The 23,028-nt window shown below is 40.6% G+C and overlaps 3 protein-coding genes across 10 annotated transcripts in view; 2 read left to right on the forward strand and 1 right to left on the reverse strand.

The window, feature by feature from the left end:
* cltca (clathrin, heavy chain a (Hc)) overlaps positions 1 to 3,179 on the forward strand; it is a 43,219-nt gene extending 40,040 nt beyond the window's left edge. For all 7 annotated transcript variants that reach the window (XM_039777804.1, XM_039777808.1, XM_039777805.1 and 4 more), the window contains one exon: positions 1,761 to 3,179. In XM_039777804.1, coding sequence (XP_039633738.1) covers positions 1,761 to 1,894 — 134 coding nt within the window. In that variant the 3' untranslated portion in view covers positions 1,895 to 3,179. The remainder of the gene's footprint in view (positions 1 to 1,760) is intronic.
* A 1,820-nt stretch (positions 3,180 to 4,999) lies between these two features.
* ptrh2 (peptidyl-tRNA hydrolase 2) lies at positions 5,000 to 6,895 on the reverse strand. 2 transcript variants are annotated; one of them, XM_039777812.1, is made up of 2 exons: positions 6,789 to 6,895; positions 5,000 to 5,971 (listed from the first exon to the last, which is right to left on the reverse strand). In XM_039777812.1, exon 2 carries the CDS (start codon positions 5,960 to 5,962, stop codon positions 5,447 to 5,449), a length of 516 nt encoding a protein of 171 aa, XP_039633746.1. In that variant the 5' UTR covers positions 5,963 to 5,971; positions 6,789 to 6,895; the 3' UTR covers positions 5,000 to 5,446. The 2 variants fall into 2 exon arrangements, with proteins under 2 accessions (XP_039633746.1, XP_039633747.1); XM_039777813.1 differs by lacking the exon at positions 6,789 to 6,895 and adding an exon at positions 6,735 to 6,757.
* Positions 6,896 to 10,743: 3,848 nt separating this feature from the next.
* The window catches only part of LOC120544198 (vacuole membrane protein 1-like), a 60,599-nt gene continuing 48,314 nt past the window's right edge, over positions 10,744 to 23,028 (forward strand). Inside the window, exons 1-5 of the mRNA XM_039777811.1 lie at positions 10,744 to 10,934; positions 12,687 to 12,785; positions 13,044 to 13,182; positions 18,385 to 18,475; positions 20,012 to 20,122. Of these exons, the coding sequence (XP_039633745.1) occupies positions 12,707 to 12,785; positions 13,044 to 13,182; positions 18,385 to 18,475; positions 20,012 to 20,122 (420 nt within the window). The 5' untranslated portion in view covers positions 10,744 to 10,934; positions 12,687 to 12,706. The remainder of the gene's footprint in view (positions 10,935 to 12,686; positions 12,786 to 13,043; positions 13,183 to 18,384; positions 18,476 to 20,011; positions 20,123 to 23,028) is intronic.

Raw genomic sequence — 23,028 nt, forward strand, 5'->3', positions numbered from 1 at the left:
CTATAACGTTAAATAATCATGACCAAACTGGCAACAATCAAGGTAATAAAAATCTAATTTGATTGACAGTGACCAAACCCAAGATTCTGATTCAAATATTGCTCAGTCCTGATTGTTGCATTGAAGTATGTGACATAACGTGCTTACTTGAAAATCGTGAGAAGATCAGCGAAAAAGGAAATGCAGGCATTATTCATGTGAAATAACCTAAAGTGAAAATGAGTTAATGTAGGGTCCTGTCTCTCATTGTAAGCAGTTGATTGAGAAAACAACTTTGTGAATGTCATACAGGTATTCAATTCAATTTCAATTCAATTTTATTTATAGTATCAAATCATAACGGAGTTATCTCGAGACACTTTACAGATAGAGTAGGTCTAGACCACTCTATAAATTCCAAAACCCCAACAATTACAGTAATTCCCTCAAGAGCAAGCATTAGCAGTGGCTATTGCGACAGCGGCGAGGACAAACTCCCTTTTAGGAAGAAACCTCGGCAGACCCAGACTCTTGGTAGGCGGTGTCTGATGGGGCTGGTTGGGGGTGTGATGAACAGTGGCGATAATAGTCACATTAAAGATGATGGAACAGTGACTTCGAAGGTCATCGTGGAAGTTCATGTCATAGCAGGGCACATCGTGTCATACGGAGTAGTGCAGTCTCCTATACCGGATCCTGACTACTCTGTGCGTATGAACATCACAGCAGGGCGTTGCGGGATGAAACGTGGCGCTGCAGAGCATGGGTGGATGCGGCGGACGCAGCAGGACGCGGCCGGAAATTTGCAGAGAATTGCAGAGCATAGCTCTGCGAAGAAGAAACATAGAGACTCCGGGGAGTAAACTCCCCAGAGCTAGGTTAGTAACAAGCATTTCTGGGACAGGATGCATACAAAAGGAAACCAGATGAGAGCGCAGCTCAGTGTGTCACAGGAAGGAAGGAACTTCCCCGGCAGTCTAGAATTATAATAGCATAACCTAATAGCATAACTAAGAGAGGCAGGTTAAAGAGAGGTGCCTGGTCGGGCTAGAACTCTCCCCAACCGGATCGGGCTGTACTGGCCTTCCTCCCTCTACTCTCGCTATATTATTGATTATATGAGGAGCAGATGGGTATTGTCAGGGAGTTTTATAAATGAGGTGAAGGTATTCTACTGTTGTGTTGTGTTCATCACAGTGGTTGGTACCAGCTGCTTTTAGTCCCGACAGCTAATATACCTGATTCGCCACATAAAATCTTTTTAAAGCTAAAAACGAGATCCACAAACCAATGAGTAGGGTTTGGCATCGAGAACCGATTCCTACTTGGAATTGTTTTAAAAATTACGATTCCATCGGAATCATTTCTTTATTGGAATCGTTTGGAGGATTTGGTTTCAAATGTGATCATGGGTTCCAAATTTAGCGGCCAGGCGCTTGTTGTGTTGCAGCCATGGAGGACAGTAAGCGGTGCTCTAGCGTGGCTTTATTTTACATTGAAAAGCCCCGTCAAACTGCAACCCACCTTTTGAAATCAAAATAAAACTTTCCTCTTATTTGTGAAATAAGCATGTGACCCGTTTCAACTCCACCTCTCAAAGAATCAGAATCAATAAGAATCGAAAGGAAGAATTGGAATCAGAATCGTTAAAATCCAAACGATGCCCTACCCTACCAATGAGGACGCGCTGTGACCAAATCATTCAAGTTTTTATGGCTCTGGTTGAAATGAATCGGACCCGTTACATGTTTTGAAACCTTTCCTGTGTGTGTATCTTGCAGGCACACCTCAGCTGATGCTGACAGCGGGCCCCAGCGTACCTGTGGCCCCTCAGCAAGCTTACGGCTACGGCTACCAGGCGCCTGCAGGATACAGTCAGCCAGCGGTTCAGCCAGGCTTTGGCTACGGCATGTAAAGACCCCCACCCCCTTCTCTCCACATGCAAGGCTGGAGCAACCATCCATCCATCTCCCACAGTCCTTCACCAGACCATTAGTGTCTCTCTCTCTCTGCCCTCTACAGGGAGCGGGGGGATAATACAGATCACCCATTTTTCTTTTCTTTGTTTTACGTCCCCCCCGCCCTCCCCCCCTTTTTAAACTGTCATGAAGGACTCAGTTTTATTTCTGTTGTCAAAGAAAAAGATTGAATCACAAAGATTAATTTTCTCACATTCCGTATTGACTAGATTTAATTTTTCTTTTGTCTATTTTATTTGAATGGGAAATAGTTTATGTACAATGGGGGGAGGGGGCTTGTGGGAAGAGCTAGTCCTCTTCTCAGTTTGAGAAAAAAAAAAAGTCTGTTGTGAAGCATCTGATTTGCACTCTGTAGTGAGAAGAAATTAATGTAGAACGTCTTCATTTTGATGTGTGTGAGCAGCTGCTTCTGTCCGACTGTAAAATGCATTTAATTATTGTATATTCAGACACAAAAACTAAACGCTACCCTGTTCTTCTATATTTGAACATGAGACTGCCGCTTCCATGACCACAATCCTGAAACACTACGTTGTACCAGTCATGTCCCCCCCACACACACACACACACACACACACACACACACACACACACACACACACACACACACACACACACACACACACACACTTCAGGGCTGTTTCTTGAAGAAAAGCCAGGAGAGTATTTCACATCTGATTTACAGGAAGGTTAGATTCTTTCCAGCAAAGCCTATGCAGGACTCTCTAAACAAATTGTCATTCAGACGACATTTCCATGTGCTTTAAATACTGCTCTAATGTGGGACCATTCCACCTCAGGAGGGACTGCAGACCTGTTTATGTTTGACTAACAAGCCCCATGCCCCCTCTTTATGCTGCGGTTTGTTTGTGCTGGATATCATTTTAGGTCACCTGGTATTGAGTGTGCAGGAGAGAGGTTTTTTCAAACTTAATCCTCCTCGTGTCCTGTTGAGGGTTGCCTTTTAACTTTTCAGTTGACCCCGCTCTTCCAGTTCAGAGACAATATCACAGGACTTGTGGTATTTGAAGTTTTTATCAAAGGCTTGCGTGTATACAGGAAACCAATCATTAACTCGTTTGAACTTATATTCTTATCTAAATTACCTTTAGATTTAAATTGTGCACTTAAGATACTTGATTGTGCATTATCATGATCATAATGAATGAAACAGCGGTTTTGTTTTCCACTTAAAAATAAAGGCTTCTTGTTTGTCAAGAACGGTCTGATTGTGTCTTACATGTACTGTCATGTGTAGGAGAACACACTGCTGCACATTCCCAAAAAGGAAGTGATAACAGGGTTCTGATAGAAATGGTCAATCAAGTACTGGGAAGAGCAACCATAGGCTATGAAGTGCATGAAATAGTAATGAATATTGCACAAAACAATGTGGTTACACACGTTCCTAGAATAATGACTTCTCCATTTCAAAATTCTGTGTATCAGCGTTTACATTGGCTGACTCTGCGTATTTGCCGGGTGAAGGTGAACTCTGACCTGGGAGTCTGCCGGCCGGGGGATGTCACAGCAACAGGAAACTTGTTTCTGAATTTGTTCAGGCTGTAGTTGATGTCAATGTCAGACAGAAATCTCAGAGATTGGAGCTAATGTAACAGGACCTTAAAACTGCCTTGTTAACAATTCAGTAGTGTACTTTCTGCACTGAAGCTTAGCTCTCATTAGTGGATTTCAGAGAGCTCTTGATTCAGCTGTGGGCCGGTGTTTGTAATGCCATATTCTGGTGTTGGATTGTTCACTGTTCCTCACTTAAAGCACAAGGCTGTATCACTAGCACCCTCTAGTGGTACAATAGAGGGTGTTAGAAGTAAAGCAGATCTGAAGGGAGTTAATGACAGTCATATTACATTAAAACAGCTGGAAGATTGTGATTATATAATTATTTTTAGATGAAAGTAGATGCACACAATAAGCCAACTTGGATATGATTACATATTTTATGAAGGCCTTCATTATTCTGGAACTGTCATGTATTTAAGACCAGGAAAAATATTTAAAGCTGTACTTGATATTCACAACATTAATATAGCAGTAAACAAATATTTGCTATCTAAAGATATAGTGGAGTAATGGGGTCCTGAGCAGAGAATGAAGTCACACCTGTGTGTGTGTGTGTGTGTGTGTGTGTGTGTGTGTGTGTGTGTGTGTGTGTGTGTGTGTGTGTGTGTGTGTGTGTGTGTGTGTGTGTGTGTGTGTGTGTCACAGTGGAAAAGTTAGGAAACTAAGAGCCGTGTGGAGGCAATCCAAGACCACTTTTTTTGCTTTGAGTACAGACCCTTTAAAATACTTAATTTTATTACAAAATACAAAAGCCCCCCCAGTCAAATTAAAAATATTTATATGACAACGATGTAACCAGCTCTACTGTGACATTAAATCAATAGCATCCCGCTGTTCTTGATCATATTGTTCATGGCAGTGACGTCTATGGTATTCTAAAGTAATAAATACAATTTACAATGAAAATGACTGATCTGATTTCAGATGTAATTTTGTAAGATCAGGATCCGTCTTGATTTGTATGAAGAACATTTTGGGACCATACTCATTCACAGCAGGAAAAATACAGGTGTAATCAATATTAATATCTAATTCTAAGGCACTAGCTCACTGTAATGGCTTACTAGGATACTCAAGGAGCAGCGTGTAGGATTTAGTGGCATCTAGTGGTGAGGGTGCAGATTGCAACAAACTGAATACCCTTCCCTTTCCATGTGTGTAGAGAACCTACAGTGGCCTACTGTAGAAACATGGCTGGCTCTGTGGAAGAGACCTCTCCCTATGTCAATATAAAAGGAGGCTAAAACAGGAGAAATCAGTCATTGGTGGGGCACCACACATGCACAGTAAAATCTGATCTGCACTTGCGGCTCGAACTGCCTGTCCTAGGCAACGCGTTTCACATCATCCAGCAGACTTTTGCCAGCAAATTGAGTGGAGAGCTCTGGGTGCTGGCAACGTGGAGGGAAGGTAGTAACTGTTAATCTGCATAAACAGCACACACTGCAATGACACAAAGGTTTAGAATCAGGAAAGTTTCCCTTTAATGTTTTCAGTTAACATAATAAGCTAATCCTGCTGTAACAAGGAAAGAAAAAGTCTTATTGAAAAAGTCATTTTTATTGTCCTGGGTTTCTAATGAGATTAACAATAATAATGTATAGGTGTCCTCTGAGCATTAGGTCTTCAGACAGGCCTGAGCCGGACTGAACAGAACACGGAATATGAACAGTGTTTGTGGTGTTTCTGCCTCGGTCACAGAAGCGGTTTTTACTGCTTTTCAAGAGTCAACAAATGTGATAGGCATACATGTCCAAAACTGCCCCCAAAAAAGTAGTTAACTTATGTAATTAAGTCAATTGTTTTATAAAAAATATAAACTCATGGTAGCCCAACTTAGTTTATATGGCAAATAGTTCTAACAACAAAGACATTGTATGCAAGTCAGACAGATGCAAGCTGGGACTCTAATAGAGCTTCAAGTCTCCAGTGACTTTATCGATCAGATCAGCTGGGCCTGGACCGATACCCAGCACAGTGCGGGATCCGGGCGCAATTTGTGTCCTTCCTGCATCCTGAATCAGGCTGACGGGAAGCCCCACTTCTTTGGCATGGCCCAGCAGATCAATCAGGGTGTCCTCATCAGGGGCCTTCACCACCACCTTGGGCTGGCCGCAGTACTCCCACTGTTTGAGAAGCTCGGGGTTCCTGCGTTGAACCTGTTTGTAAGCTGCTACAGCAGCATGGGAGCACTGGGCAGCCACCTTCCCTTTACCCATCTTCAGGTCATTTCGGACCACTAGTATCATCTTGAACTCGCCCCCTTCGCCCATCACACTTGCTTCACCAGTGCCGTTCCCCATCGCTGCCATCAGGCTTTTGGAGGTCGGGCCCAAGCGAGCCCGAAGGTGCCAACCGAGCAAGAGCCCACAGCCCAGTCCTGCTACTACACCCAGGCTCAATGGACCGTATAGCAAGTCCATATTGTTAACCTGCAAAAATGAAAAGAACAGATTAAGGTAAGTCTATGTCACATCCTACAGTGTACACCTATGTACAAACTTACAAAGAAATACAGCAACAGTTTATCCTTGACATTGGAAACAGCAGTTGACAGAGCAATCGCACCACAAGATCCATTCACTAGCTAACTGTTCCGGAGCTTCTGATCAGATTACACTTTCTTTCCCAGTTGTCATGGAAATGTTGATGTTCAGATTTCCTTTACTCTGTGCACTTAAAAGACTTTTCCTCCAAGTTGACTTCAAAATGAAAATAATTCTTTAAGCTTTTCAAACTAACTTATTTTTACTTGCAGTGTTTGCAGATCTGACTTCACCTTTTCTGTTTAACAGCCGTTAGACGGACAAGTTATTTAGCTAGCTAGCTAGCTACGCATCAAACGTTACGTTCGTATAGCTAGTAACTTAATACGATTCTTTTAGTTATTTTTAACAGTGTTGAGCAACTATATGCCTGTAATAACATATTGCTCGAGATTTAGGTCGGTTTTGCAAATAGAGTTACATATATTATTTAAGATTTGACCAAACTGTGACGTTATGCTTTCTATAAAACTGACGTTAACGACAACTTTGTGAGCTAACAATCTCACACTAGCTAGGTAACTAATGTGAGGCTAGCCTTGCTAACGTTAGCTTCTTGGCTAGAACCTAGATAGCTTACTCCAAAAACACGGCTTCAGTACAATAACATTACATATTACTTTGCGAACAAATACACACAGGTTCGTACAATTCACATTGACACGGTGCAGCCAAAGTGATACCCGGAGGGTGCATTTCATACCTGCTGGTTTGTTCAACGTGCTAGCAGTATAACTGAAGCTTCCTCATCTTTATGGGTCTCTTGGTGATGACGCCATAGCACCTCGACTTAAAAAGAAATACAATTGGTTTAGGTTATGGGTTTAACCTTTCCTCTTATATACTGTCTATGGTTTAACCTTTCCTCTTATATACTGTCTATGGTTTAACCCAAGCTGCTCTATGTTAAATTATATGTTGTGTGACATTGTCAACACATTGAAAATATAAAAAATCTGTGAAAACATGCAGCTATTTGGTAAAATACAGAATATGTATATTATTATGATATATACTTTTTTTTCAGAGAGCATTTATAAACCACACAGCTGGTGTTTTTCTATTGGTGCCTGGAGAAAGTAGTCCCCTCTTAAAGCCACCAACCTGTGCTTCAAAACACATCATGTCATTGGTTTATTTTAAAATGACTGACAGTTAGACAAATTACTTTATACCAGCTCCTAACAGATATCAAACTACTTAATACCATCTAACGTAATTCATTTTTTAATCTACTCCTATTTGGAATGTGCTGGGAGTGCTTGCTAACAAGGTCACTCAGCCCTTGGTCAGAGGAGACCATCAAAAATGTGAATCAGGACGTAACGGTTTCTTTAGAATGAAGAAACCATTATGTCCTGTTTAGTATATATATTTTATACTTGTAATATTGTAAATGCTATATAGTGTGTTAATATTTTTATTCTAATATGAATAGAACAAAAATAGTTCATCAGAAGCAGGCATACTACTAACTGTTCAAGGCCCCACCTGACACACTCGCCACCCAGACTTATCTTGCCAGTTCAACACTAACCTTTAGGCCAACACTGCCATCTATTGAGGAAAGCATGGAACTACAGGCACCTGGAAAAAAAATGCTTCTTATAATTTCAAAGAAGAATGTTTGCTTGTGTAGCATTTAGCAACATCACCTATAAATCCAAGTCATAAAGCCATGGTGTCAGAAACAAGTATTTTATTTCATATATTGTATAGATGTACAAAGCAAAAAAGCTGTACGTTCTTTCAGAATCACCTCTATTGGCCAAGTACGTGTAGACATACAAGGCATTCAACTCTTGCATTGCTCTCAATAAACTTAAACAGAAACAGACATGCAGATAAGAACAAGGACAACAAAGCTGAACAAATATAGGTAAGAATAGGCCAGTATATTATGTGTAAAAATATATATAAATATTGTAAAAAAATAATATATATATAAACACCAATGGCCAAAACTAAGAATAAAATAAAATGTCTATCCACACATTTGCGATACTGTGCTGCAGACGAGGAATGTAGGTTATTCTGCCCCAACATTATGTCATCACGCTCATCTGCTTCGTAAAAATTCAGTTTGAGTTGTTTGGAGTTAAGTTTGTGTCAAAAATTAGAAGATGCTGGGGCGCCTGCATAGCTCACCTGGTAGAGTGTGCGCCCCATGTACAAAGGCTCAGTCCTTGTTGCAGCGGCCGCAGGTTCAACTCCAACCTGTGGCCCTTTGCTGCATGTTATTCCCCCTCTCTCTCCCCTTTCACATCTTCAGCTGTCCTATATATTAAAGGCCTAAAATGCCCCCCCAAAAAAAATAATCTAAAAGAAAATAAAATTATAAGATGCTGTAATATTTTTTGGAGCCACAACAAAGTTTTAGATTGCTGTTCATAGCACTTCGGTGTGACCTACAGACAAATCTACAGTACGTTTCTTCATTAGGCATGAGTAGTTTCAGTCATCCCCTGTATGCAAACAGGAGTAGAGTTATAGACTTCTCTACAGACACGAGTCAGGCAGGTAGGCTCCACGTCATTAGTGCAGTATACATTGTTAAACATCACATGACACAGAACGAACATTGACTGACGAAACCTAGTCTATAGATAACGTGCTGCATGTGGGCTGACATGCTGCTGGAATCTGGGACAACTGCGTAATGTCAGTTGGCTGAGAAGTAGTCTCACTTTGCCAGACCCTCCTCCACACGCTGCGGAGGAGGGTCTGGCTAGTCCAGAGTAAAGACCTTTTTGTTGTTTGCATGAATGTAAAGTGTTGTGGATGACCCTGGAGTAAATTGGAATAGAGACTGAATAGATGGATGTGTGAATGTTTGCCTATATTTTCAAAAACAAAATCATGTAGTTATTTCTTCAGAATATATTGCTTTAAAGGTATCATGAGCCATGATTATAATATCAAAAAAACATGGATAAGTGGTCCACATTTTTTGTACAAAACCATAATATCATAAGTGGGGGTGTATTAGTTTCAGGATAGTAGTCTTTGACCTCTTTTCTTTCAGCAAAGTAGGTTATAATGATATACTGTAATGTTATTGGGCCAGAACCATGATGCTATTGTTCTGATGACAAAAGATATAGCACTATCATTTTTCTGAGTGTACTAGATGTTTTCACCAGGTAGTTTATTTATTTATTTTTGAAAAACCTCACGTATGACAATGATAAAATTGCTTTACTTTAATTTGTAAGTAGTGTGACGCGTCACTGCTTCGCTGTAGTTCCTGCCTTTAAAGCTATATGTAGCATTTCAGCATTGATATGTCTTACAACGACTATACCTATGTTTTATATTTCTTTGGATTGTGTACTTACATTATCCTAAATGTTTCCACCAGTAAGAATTATGGCCAAGGAGCCACCACGGTTACATTTTTCTAAATAAATGAAAAGAAATGCATAGATATATTCTGCATTTACACCCCTAATGCAAGTTGAGTCTATCTAAATGAAAAGATAAAAGAAGTAAATCCATCTGGTTATTCCAATTATGGATCATTACAAACACACCATGCTTTAAAAGTAGCAAGTAGTCACACAATGAGATTTTTTATTTTTTTTTGTAGAAATCCAACATTTTGATGCATTAAGTTGCATCGATAATCACTTTATCGTTGCATCATAGCCCTTGGAATTGAATCATGAGGTGCCTACAGATTCCCATCTCTACCGCCATTGCAGCTGAGGAATGACTGTAACACTGTAGCGGAAATCTTTACTATAGTATAGCTGTGACATCACAACCGTACAGACGTCCTGGTGGCTCATTTAAAGACACCGTTACTGAGTTTCTGGGTGCATTTCTCTGGGGATTGAGCGTTTTGGTACTTTCACAGCACCTCAACCTGCCTCAATACCTACCTACCTCAATAATAAAAAAAGACATGGAAATCTCACTTTTTTAAGATATGGGACCATTAACTGCTAAGACTTTTGGGTAGCCTACAATGGCTGTGCTTGACAGTAATGTCATCCATGTTTTGCCCTTTAATGTAGAGTTTATAGTCATTGTTGTACATGAAACTTAAAGGCCTTTTTATGGTTCTGCGGAGGCTCCACGCAGAGCTGTCGCCGTAGCATACGTAAGTGGCCTGATGTTTATACTTGTGCGCTGGTGTGTGCGTCGAGGCCGCGTGTGTATAAATCAGTCTTAAGGCCTTGTCCCCTTTAAACTTACTCCTACTTCATCTTCCTAATAAAGTCACTCAAATTGTTTTCATACCCAGTGAGACACCACTTCCACCGGTGGAGACAGAGCGACCTTCTGGAGAACAATCACCAGAAAAAGTTCCCAAACACTTTCCTCACTTTGATAAACAAGATGACGCTGACACTAAAACATGGCCACATATATACAGTTGAGGTTTTCTGTCTCTAGTTATGACCTGAAAAATGTGATGTGATGTCCTGAGGGTTTTTTTTTTCTTTCAATTTGGGAATTAGCAGAGTTCTCTTTGCCCAAATGCCATTCATTCACTCCCTGTGTGAAACCTACTGAGGACTGAGAAGTGTTAGAAGTGCGCTCCAGGAAAGTGTTCCACTTTATTTATAGGCCTTTAATTAGACTGGCTCTCTGGAGGTTCTACCAAGCAAATGATGAAATCTCCCCCTCTTTCTGTGTCTCTCTTCTGTCAGCCTGCTCTCCCCTCCCCCGGCAACGCTGTATCAGTACTCGATCCCTGACTGGCCCCCTCCATCACCACACCCTGCACTCAAGTTATGATGCAGTTCATGGGTAGCGTACATTTGCCCTACATTGCCACTGGGGCTCCACCACAGGTTTTATTTGAGCCCAGAGATTATTGGGAATTAAACAGCTGTGAACGGTGAGTTTACCCTCTCTGCATAATGCATTGCTAAAATCCTGTTACATTACAGCCCTGATTTGTTTTAAACTTTGTGAATGTGTAATCTCTCTCCAGTGCACTGTTGAGTTGTTGTCTCTGTTTGAAATGTGAAAATTGATTGCAGCTTATTAGGTGTCTGACCCTGAAGTGTACGTGCTCTGTGTTGAGTTTCTTATTGTCCCTCGCACAAGAGTTACTCAACAGGTCTGGGTTGTTTTGGCAGAAGCGATTGCGCAATCAAGTGCTGTAGGGAGCAGTGCTGTGCTACTGTGTTTCCCATAAGCAGTATTGTTGTTATGGAACTGCTTACTAGATATTGATCGTGAAAATGCCTTGATTGTTAATTAAAAATATAGTAAGTACAGAATAAAGCACATACTTGTACAACGGCAGCTGAGGTGCATGTTTCCCACAAAGTGACTAGTTTTGCACCAATTTCTATAATTAGTGTTGCTTACAGGATATTACACACTATGTGTTAAGCCCCTTTGTTTGGACAGTGCATTGTTCACCTCAGTGCAAGAGGAGAAGGGATAGGTGTAATATTTAGCAGCAAGGCCGAGATCTCATTGGCCCATTGGTCTGTGATGAAAAGATTCTGTTTGTGGTTCCCTGAGTAGGCCAAGAGTACCTTTCCAAAATGCCTTGCAGTCTAATCGTCTGAGAGTTGCACAAATTAGAATGTAAAGTACCCTCAGCCTCTTTGTTCAGTGGTCGTGTGCGTGTGTGTGTGTGCGGGTGCGTGCACGAATGTCCTCCAAGATAACACACTCCTGAACATGCTGGACCTACCTAGTCATATTGAACCTTTTCAGGTCCTTGGCGCTTCTACAAGTTCACAATGATTGGTAATGTCACTGCCACTGCAAGAGGCATCTTGGTCTGCAGTAATATCAGTGCTGTACAGTGTCATGTTGCCTGGCAGCTCAGAGAGTGTGAATGCATGGACACAGGAGCCAGAGGTCCAGACCTAGGGTACAGGATAGAGGGATTAAGCTGGGAAAAGAGAAAAAAAAAAAAAAAAAAAAAAAAAAACTTAGAGAGAGAGAGAGAAAAAAAAAAAAAAAAAAAAAAAAAAAAAAAAAAAAAAAAAAGTGTGCATCTGTGTGCGTGTTTGGTGTGTGTGCAACACTGACAATTCCACCAGATGGTAAACTGAATACCTCTGTGCCAGAGTCCCCATCTTACTGCTCAGTGACAGATTCCTGAGAGACTTGAGGCTCTGTAGTGAGACACTCTGTGCACGTGCTTTTATCCATGTGTATAAATGCGATCTCCTTTGAGTAAATGTTAGGAAGAAACAAAAAGGAATATGTTGTCATATGCTCTTTTACATTTTATTTATACATACAGTATAACTGCCATTTGATCGTCAGGGGAGGTGGACTTATGGTTGAGTGTACACACAAAAAAATGAACAAGACTTTAATGTATTCCCAGTGTCAACATTGATGCTAATTAAAGTACTCGTTAGGACGTGTACAGGCTTTAGTGGGTTTAAGTACTGTAACCTGCAGGACGCAGGAGTAGGAAAACACTTGCTGGTCAGATGGCGTGTAGGAGTGTGTACAGCATACAGAAAATGTTTTAGTGTGGAAAGTGTTTGGGGGTGTTGTGCGTTGTTGTGCGTGAGTCTGTATTTGTTCTGGGCTCGCGTCAGTTTCAGACTTGCCGAGCAGTGTACGGTATGGAGTGTGTAATGCTGCGCTGAAGGCCCGTCTTTTCTCTCAGACTCCTTCCTGGTGAATGAGATGGCAGAGTGTGGGGCTGAAGGTGAACTACCTCAGAGGCGACTTGGTGTCAAGGAACAGCAAAACGGAGAGCTGACTGGTAAAAACAACAGACATCTAATACACAGCTGATTAATAGAGCAAACCCAAAATAAGATACTTACCTATACTGTATTATGAGTGCATCAGCAGCATAGACTGTGTAAATTAGATCAGTACCAAATGCCTTTGAAAAGATGTGAATGTTTTTTTGTTCTATTTGCATGATTTTTATTTAAAAATGTTAATTCCTCATAAAAATGTTAATTTCTCACGTTTATTTGTGTGTGTACTTGCAACGCCCGCACTCTGCGGCTAGACTCAGAGCTGTCCGTGGATGAGAGGAAACAGAGGGACAGTGAGGAGCGTGAGACTCTGGTAATATGGAAGAAACCTCAGCTCACACTCCACTACTTCACTCTGGAACTGCTCATCACCCTTAAAGAGTGGCTATGGAGGTGAGACCAAGAGTGGGATGCAACTTCCCCCCAAAAACACTGCCCTTTCTCTGCAGAATTGCACCTGAGGTGTTTCATATACAGTATTTTCCATATCATGAACGAATGCCTTTGGTCAATAAAAGCTTACACCAAAAATGTATAGGGTCGAAACTATTTTGATGTTTGTACAAAAAAACAATGTAGTGAGAAACTTAAAAAAGATAATGAGGTAATTATTGGACTTTTTAGTGCAACAGTGCAAGTTTGACTAAAACACATCCACAACAAGATATGAAGTACAAGCTGTGCATGTGACAAAAGAAGCTGATTAAAGGCGAAGATGAGTTTTAATATTAAGCCTTAATGTGCTGTGTTTTTGGATATGCTGCCCTACAAACCTAAATGATCCTTTGACTCACAAAACAACATAAAAACAATGATTTTAGTATGTATTATTCATGTTGATGCCACTATAGTGCTGACAGAAGCTAAGCAGTGTTTTGTGATGTCAGTTTTGCTTGTCAATCTCAGGCAAAAAGAAGATGGTTGTGAACAAAATCATACATTCTTCACACTCTCTCTCTCTCTCTCTCTCTCTCTCTCTCTCTCTCTCTCTCTCTCTCTCTCTCTCTCTCTCTCTCTCTCTCTCTCTCTCTCTCTCTCTCTCTCTCTCTCTCTTTTTTACACACACACACACACACACACACACACACACACACACACACACACACACACACACACAGCCATGTATAATTAGATAGGAGGTGACCTTGATTGTCTCAGTGCTATCAACCCAGAAGGCCTTCTCCTTCATAGTTTAGTCTTCAGTCAGATGCATAATAGAGCCTATTATGCAGCACAAAGGATTGCCTATCTCCCCCCCCCCCCTCATAATGTCTCATCCTAACTGCTAATAGAGCTGACAAGGTCTTTTCACCTCACTAACTGATGTCACCTTACCCACTAAAGAGCAACAGCATCAGACGTTCAGACCAGACTACATCAGAGTTTGCTTTGATGACGAATTTCCTGTGCTGCACAACATGTCTCTTTTAACACACCTAATAATCTTTGTTGACACAGAGCGCCTAGAAGGAGGTCAGAGTGTACTCTCAAGGAGGCCTTTGTGGTTAAGAGTGTGAGGACAATGTGTTTATTTTCTAAACTACAAGAGGATGTGGTGAGCCGCAAGCACCACGAGCAATGTTCTGACTAAGGGAAGCTGCTGTTCACCAACACTCAAAACACATGGTGTTCTAACTGCTGCAGGGGGGTACATGCAAACACATTACGAGCGCACAGAGTTTATCCTGAATGTTGATAGAAGTGGTTTGTAATTTATAGCATATGCACAGGGCTCTGCACTTGTTTTGCTTGAGATGTAAATGGAGACAATTGGTTGTTAAAGAAAGGGAGGATTTGGATAGGGGTATGTGAGAGACTCTTACTTTGTACAATTACTGCTAATTCTGCATTTAAAAATCAGGCCTATGTTCAGATTCAGTTGGTGTTGCCCATTAGAGACCAATTTAATGGACCAGTATCCCAATATAATACAGTAAATATATCCTGCTGAAAGCATTTCTTTATCAACAGTGAACAGAGTTTTTTGTGTGGACACTATGCATGTTGCTGGTGTTGTTTCATCCAGTTAACCTCAATATTTTAAGATTGAATGCTATGTTTTTACTTCACACATTGTATTAGGTTCCGCCTTGACCGAACTAACTTCTCAGTGAAGTCACTCATTTCAACATCAGGAAGTGGAACGAGGACTGCTTTCTAGCCTAATACTGTATATGGAGTAAAGTAACTGAACTAGTCTGCATTCTGCAGCTGCACATATAGTAGGGTTAACTGATTGCTTCCACCACAGACATAATTGTATGCCCCACTTTACTTAACTCTAACATGAGAGAGGGGGCGAGGGCAGGGGGCCTCGCGGTTCACTCGGTTCCACTCCGTTAATGCATGTCTGTCTCACTTGACATACGCAGTTCCGACGCCCAGCACACCATTACGTTAATTAATGACAGAGAACAATTCTTTTGGCCAAAGACTGACATAGCAGCTAGTCTCGCATAGCCAGAACATGGATGTATTATAGAGACAGATCTATCTCCACAGCTCTAGAGAAAGGTCTGGAAGTGCCCATTATTATTCTGCTATAGAGGTAGAAGAAAAAAACACTCAGGTTTGTTTTCTATTTCTTATGTCTTGGGCGCATGGGTGCATGCTTGGAAGGCGTAAAGCCCCAGATCTTGCAAGATAAATAGATAGCGGAGATACCAGAAGGGAATGAGAATTCCGGCCAAAATAACAGGCCAATGACAGAAGGCTTATATACGACAGCAAAGCCCGTCTACGGAAAGCCTTTTCACTCCCAATTTAGCCACCCTTAGCCCATGCCTTAGCCCCATTGTACCGAATTTGGTTGCAGTTCCACCCAAGGCCACTGGGGGTGATCGCGGTCCAGTGCAAAATGAATGGGACTCTATGGAGCTAGACGGCTAAATGTGTCTCTTTCGCCTGATTGTCGCTGAGAAATCTGAGATTTGATTGTAGTTTTTGCAAATTCAACATGGATTATAGGAAAGTTGAATGAACGAGTACTTATGTCCTTTCGATTTCTTACAAGTTGAGTCGTTGTTGACCATAACACGCTAGCATTCTGCTAATGAATGCTGATTGGTCAGAGAAGGACTGATTACGACCAGAGCTCCCGCTTGATGGCATCTGAAGCGGAGCCAGAATGTCAGAGTGAATATTTCAGCGTGGTCTTTAAAACTTTAGCAAACCTCTTTCTAGCACGTGTATTGACAGGGAGAGCCTAACCTGTCAGCTGTGCTGTCGACGCCTCGAGAGAAAAAAGGAAGTGACTCAGAGCTTGCCGTAAAGCAGTATCTCTGGCCGTACGATGTGTATGAAGTCATTGACATTTTAAAAGGCTTTTTAGAACAAAAAAGAGACTTCTAACACCCAACAGTGTGTATTTTCTTAGCCTCCCCTTTAGAACGCAACATTCAAATTACTAGACAAAAATTATATCCTGAGAAAAGTGGATTTTAAGGGGTATAGCTCCATAGACCACCATTCATTCTGCACTCGCCCGTGAGCGCCCTCATATGGAACCAGAGTGGAACTGCAACCAGTTCAGAAGCCGGAAGTATCGAGAGAGTGGAACTTTTTTCTTTTTTTAATCCAACCTTTATTTAACAAATTCAGGCCATTACAATCTTCGTTTAACAATTAATACATGGAGTACCAAGACTAGGTATCCAACTATAACAAAGAAACAACTGAATTATAAAAAATAAAAAAAGACAGATAAAAAAATAAATAAACTTCTTCCCTTTGACGACAGTCTACATTCGGTGAGTCAGACTTTTTTTTTTCTTCCGGTGAGTCAGGCTACATAGCAGCAAACATTAGTTTCACAATGCTAACTCTTTATTCATTATTAAGAAGTTTTTAAGTTCCTTAAAGGGCGAATTAATTATTTGTTATTTTTTTGGTGAAATCAATATTATATTTATTTAGCTTTTCCCGGTTTTCAAATGGAAACGCCCACTCAGCCTTATCAAAAAAGTGACGGTTTACGGCTAAGTTGAACCAAGTTCAAACCTTATTGATTAGCTAGCTAGCTAGCTAGCTAGCTAATCAATAAGGTTTGAAAAATGTGAAGACTAGTCTTCACATTTCTACGGCTAGCTAGCTATTTTGCTGCTAGCTAGCTGAGTCAAAGTTTGCTGTGCTAGGTAAACTTTAAAATAACGGCACAGAAGCTAAGCAATGTAGCTAACGTTAATGCTATGGACGTCACATTAGACACCCACTCTCAACAAACAGAGGTCAAGTGGCTTTTTATTTTATTTTTTATACACACTACCCCCGTAGTGTTTAAACGGCTAAGCTAACATGTGCCTTTCTCAATACACTGAATATCTGGTTAGCATGAAAGTAATGTACAAAAGCAGGGTTCCACATTTACTATGGCCTGAGGCCACCAAATATCCCTTGTAACGGTAGGGGTCCACCAAGTTTTGTCTCTCCTGAAAATGAGATGGCAAGGCTCAATGAGATTAACGTTAATTTATTTTGTCTAAATAAAGGTTAAATCAAATTGTTTTAAAGTCAACGTAACACTTCAGGCCCACTGTACTCGACTAATTCGTATAAACTTGTGCCCGTCCTGGTTTTATTTCATGCTGTCTTGTTTTTTAATGTGTTTTATCTCAACTCGTCAGCATGACATACAGTATCAAAAGAAAATATCAAAAGTACAAACATATTGAAATATAAACAGTATAGAAGGAAGAAAAGCCACAAGCAAAGTAAGATTAAAAGAAAAAACATAAGTAAAGAGAGAGGGGGGAAAAAAAGAAGAAGCGCAAGTAAATTAGCTAATGCATTCATGGAGTACACAGCAGCTAGCATGATTGAAAAACATTAAATGTGTTACAGACAACCATTGTTTTCAATAATTTTATATATATATATATACTTCCATTTCTTTTACAAATACAGTGAATGTTGGTTTGTGAATTTGCATTTGTGGATGTTAAACTTGCCAATGAGTACATGTAAATGAATAAAGGAGAAAGCATGTTCATCTTTGTTACTGTAATCGAAGCAGCCAAAAATAATATTTCTATAATAAAGAGTACAATTTGCAAAAGTTTTGGCAACTATAAAATTATAGATTTCTTTCCACTGTGTGTAAATTCACAATACCAAAATACATGTGAGCATGTTTCAGGATGTAGTTGACAAAAAGAACATCAATGTCACTCTTATTGTCATGCATTAATCCAGAATTATATTAATTTCTAAATTACTGTAGGTTACTAAGTGCCAATAAAACTACATGTTTTTCTGTTGCCAGCAGGTGGAGCTTTGTCCCACTTGCCCCTTCTAAGTCTATTACAGACACAACTATTATTCTATTGAGAACATGCCACTCCCGTTGGTGAAGCCTATAATTGTAGTGGCTTGCTTAGTTTCAAGCAGATGTCTCTCTTCCACAAAGTTGAAATGAAAATTACGTTCTCTTTCCATCAAATAATTCCTTTCATGTTACTCGTACTGCCTCACTCATGATTCCTTATCTTTTTTCATCTACCTTCACACTTTATTCTCCCTACTCCCCTTCTGTATACCCCTGCCCCTTTGGATTTGTATCCATCATTTTCCACCTTCATTCTCTTCTCCTTCACCCAGGCTCTGGCAGCAAAGACAGACTGTGTTTGGCCTGCTGATCCTGCTTATCCTCCTCTCCATTGCCTACTGTATTGAAGGAACACACCAGAAGGTGACTGAATACTCTTATTATTTTTTTTATAGTACATTATATTCATACTTTGGGTGCTGTGGAGTGTTTCCACCTGAACTCCGTTCTCCCACCTTGTTAGGCTGACATGGTTTATAAAGTCTGGGATGGTCTATTAAGAGAGGGTATAATGTAATCAGGTTTTCTCTGGTTGTTGCTTGCCTTATAATTATGGAATACAGGTTACAGTTTCCTACATTTTTAACACCATAACAGTAAATGAAATACACATACTTGAGGCTGCTGTAGCTAAGGAAGTAGAGCGTCTGTCTATTCATTGAAGGATTGCTGGTTTGATCCCTGTCTTCTCCTGTCCACAGGTTGAAGTGTCTTTTGCCAAAACACTGAAGCAGCACCAGCACTTTGTCCTAATAAGGTTGAAAAGTGTTATTTAATGCAGTCCCTTTACTATTTATTCAGGCCCCGCATAGTGACATGCGTAATTAAATCTGATTATAGAGTATAGTGTCCCACGTAGTTAGCACAGAGCTTCGGATTTTCACAGCAGGAGTGCCTATGAGGGGATATTTGCATTAACATCATCTCTGACAAGTGTTTGTTTGTGTGAGTGTGCCAACGTCACATTAATTTAATTATTAACTTCCCACAAAGCCCAGTTGTTCCTGCAAATCTCTTATGTCCACAGGTTAAACTACTGGAGCTGTGGCTGTAAACCACAGCAGACTGTGCTATAGATCTGAATAGAACCCTCCCCCTTTTCTTTTCTTCCACCTTTGTGTTTTTTCTGAGATGGGCTGTAGTATTTTGAAACCCACTGCCATAAAGCTTTTTTTCCCCCCAATGTTATACACAGAGACTCAGAAGTTGTGTAATCAGCTCTCAGTAACCACACGTAACAATAGCCCATGGCTGGCACTGCACTTCCCAGCAAAGAGAGAGGCAGTATGTGGTGTTTTGTTGTGTTTCCTGGGAAGTGGAGTCTTCGGTCAGAGCCTCCCCCACTCCTCAATCCCCTCCCCTCTTCCCGTAATCTACACACTCCATGCTTCCTCCTAAAAACCGAGTGGTAGATGGAGTGATAGTGGCAGATGAACAGGAGGAAGAGGAACATGAGAGAGAGAGAGGGAGAGTGTGTGTGTGAGAGAGAGAGAGAGAGAGAGAGAGAGAGAGAGAGAGAGAGAGAGAGAGAGAGAGAGAGAGAGAGAGAGAGATCTTGGCTTGCCTTACTTTTCTAGTTGTGTAAGAGCTGGCTGCGACCAAAAAGAATAATGGTGCTGTTCTTCTGTCAGTGTGCTGAGCACTCCTACCCTACGGCTCTGTCCTCTAAACTCAACAACAACCTTTGTCTCTAAAGGTCTCTCTCTCACTCTCTTCCTCTCCGTCACTTTCTCTACCACTCACTAGCCCTCTCCCACCCTTTAAGTGCCCTCTGATTTGCACACTTTCACTCTCATACCTTCTCTGTCTCTGTCTCCCCCCCCCCCCTTACTTGTTTTCCTCACACTCTGCATGTGTCTCTGCCATGTGGTTGACCGTCCCTCTTTCTGGCCTCTACAGTATGTGCGCTACATGGAGAAGAAGACGCTGTGGTGTGCCTACTGGGTCGGCCTAGGCATCCTCTCCTCGGTGGGTCTTGGTACCGGCCTGCACACCTTCCTTCTTTACCTGGTAAGAAAGTGTTTTCTGTGACTCCACAAGTTGTGCACTTTCACAGTGCAGTAATTCACTTGCCAGTGCATGTTAATGTCAGAGCTGAAACTCGAACACAGTGGATGATGGAGGTGCAGTGACGCAGATCTTAAAAGGCTGTGTTGATGCTGTTGTTGGGTTGTTGCTAAGGTTTTAATGAGAGCATTATTAAAAGCTTTCGGAGGCTCCTTATGTATTTGCACATGCATACGTGAGTTAGTATGGGTTTGTGAGCGCGTGCATTTCAGAGTGGGGCGGAGAAGAATAGACGCTGTGGTAGCCGCACTGTTTTGACAGGCAGTCTAGGAACAATCGCACTCACTGACCCCTCTGACTGAGTGCAGACGGGGATAAAAACACTCTCCCTCCCCCTCTCTGAGTTCTTTCTCTTTCCTTTCTCCCCGCTCTCTTGCTCCCCACTGTGTCGCTCACTCTCACTTTCTCTTACACTCCCTTCCCTTACTCTCTTTTTTATGTCACTCCTATGCGTACAGTCCCCCCTTTTACTCCCCCATTTCATTTTCCCTTCCACTTTCTTCCTGTTTTCCCCTCACTCTGTAACTCTGTGTTTTGAGTGTGGGGAGGTGTTGGGTCTCTTCTGCTGATCACATCTGCTTGTCTTCACTGCTCTGAGTCCATCTGTCATCAGGGAGACCACTGTCACACTTGTATGCCCTTCTCAACTGGAAACTTTGAAGTGTATGTCCTCCATTCTGCTGTTTTTAAAAGCCAAACTCTGGCGCTCCCAAATGTAATTTGAGAGTTTTTTTGCTACTCACCCTTAGTGGCCCAGCTCACTTTTTCAGAGTGTTCTAATGTAGGATGTCACCATCTAGTGAGCGTGACTGCTACTGCAGCTTGTGGTGTCACTGGGTTCATGACAGAACTTGGTGCTCCTTGCTGGAGCTGCTGTTGTGCATTTTCTTTTTCTAGAGTTTGACTGATATTGTTTTTTAAAAAGCCAATACTGATGCAGATATTTTTGGATTTAATCTATTGATACAGGATGTTTTTGGGTGGATATTCAAATAAAAATATTTTCTTTTCTTTTTTTATCTTGTATGCCTCTGAATATGAATAATCTCACAGCATTCTGTGTTTCCAACCGAATTGACTTCTTGTAGGGTGAAAAGGCCTCTGAAACTGGCAGACCTTAATCTCTTGATGGCAATCCAACTTGTCCACACTGAAATAAAATATGAATAAATTAAGTCTTTAATTGGCTGTTATTAATTTTTTTTTTTTAATAAAAGTGTAGCCTAATATTGGCCTTTGTATAAAGAACCATGTCTGATCTAGTATCTGATTCCTCTCTAACTCTGAGCTTAAACCACACTGACCTCAGAGAATTCAATTTTTTCAAATTCAAACATTTTCTTTTCTGTAGATGCTTAAAGGGGTCATTGATATTCTTAAGTGATTTCTGACAAATATTTATGATTTCTGCCAATACATTTTTTTTAAAGAATTTCTGTGGTGAGTACCAGCAGATGTGTCCTGTTTTGAGGAACTAGGACCGGGTCAGTGATTATAATAAATTGCCAGGACACTCTTGAAAAAGAGATTATTAATATCAAGGAGTCTCTTCCTGGTTAAATAAAGGTAAAATAAAATAAATAAATAAAAAATAACTGGGTTCAGAACACTTGATAAGATGTCCGCATAAGCTTACAAGTCTAACACTTGAAGCTTGACCTTTCTGACACTATTTTCCTTCCTGTCCATGAGACTTAATAATATGCTAGAAATGAAAACTGAAGTGGGCCTCTGTGTTTACCAGCTCTTGACTTTGATTTACCCCCATGTCAACATTTGGTAGAACACCACAGTTACTCTGTAAGTGGTATACAAGAGCACCACTGGAGATATACATCAGCTCAGGGGAGAAGTGCCACAATGAACTTTTATTGCACAGCTTCTCATCCAGTCAACAAGTCGGTGAAACACTTTGATTGCATTTTCACGTCAGCAAACATTCTGATTGTGAGGAGTCAATTTAACAGTGACTCGGCTGGCAGAAAATTAACCGCAACAGTTTTGATAATGGTGTGTGTGACCCTTTAAGGACCCAGTTTTGACCTTTGTACAGGAAACCTGGATGAGTGCTCATCAACATATAAAATGTAGCCCGCATCTTACCCCTAAATCTTCTATTTGGTATAACAAAAAAATATGAATTGGCAAAAAATCTATTATGTGGGAGAAATGGGCAAAAGCTGGAATAAACTTGCTTTGTGACTTGCTTAGCGAAAATGGATTGAGGTCATTTGATGAAATTTAGCAAGAATATAACCTTACACAAGAGGACTTTTGGAAATTTCTACAGATCTCAGATGATAGATGGATGAAGTTGGTTGTGTCCTGGCATAACTGTTCTCATGAAGCGCATTCTCAGACCCACCTGATTATTTTGGGAACAAAAATAGTCATAGCTGCGCTTACTGTACAGCCCTGGATTACATTATAGTATTTTTATATTCTAATCAAATCTACCATCATTATGCTCCGTTATTAAATACGGTGTGTAGAAATGAATACATTAATTAATTAAAGCCATTGTATTATTTATTAATTAAGCCATTGTATTATTATTTTTTCCAAAATGATTTCTAAATTGTCAGATGTTTGTAAAAACAGTCAGTAGAGGGTGCCAGTGGTTTTAAGACGAATCAGAAAAAATCAGTGCAGACTACTATTGGGATACTTTACATGTTTTATTATTATTGATACCAAGTATCAATATTTGTATTCACATAAAGGCTACAGCTGAAGATTAATTCATGTCTTCTTGAAAAATGAACGTTGAAAAGACTAGGCAATATGTAAGATTAATAAAGAGCATAATGAACCATAAAACTACTAACGCATACATTTCACTGTATTCC

The sequence above is a fragment of the Perca fluviatilis genome, chromosome 16, assembly GCF_010015445.1.
Source record: "Perca fluviatilis chromosome 16, GENO_Pfluv_1.0, whole genome shotgun sequence".
Classification (NCBI taxonomy): domain Eukaryota; kingdom Metazoa; phylum Chordata; class Actinopteri; order Perciformes; family Percidae; genus Perca; species Perca fluviatilis.

What these genes read in the sequence shown, in the direction of transcription:
- ptrh2 (XM_039777812.1), bottom strand. Translation starts at nt 5,962, where the DNA reads ATGGACTTGCTATACGGTCCATTGAGCCTGGGTGTAGTAGCAGGACTG.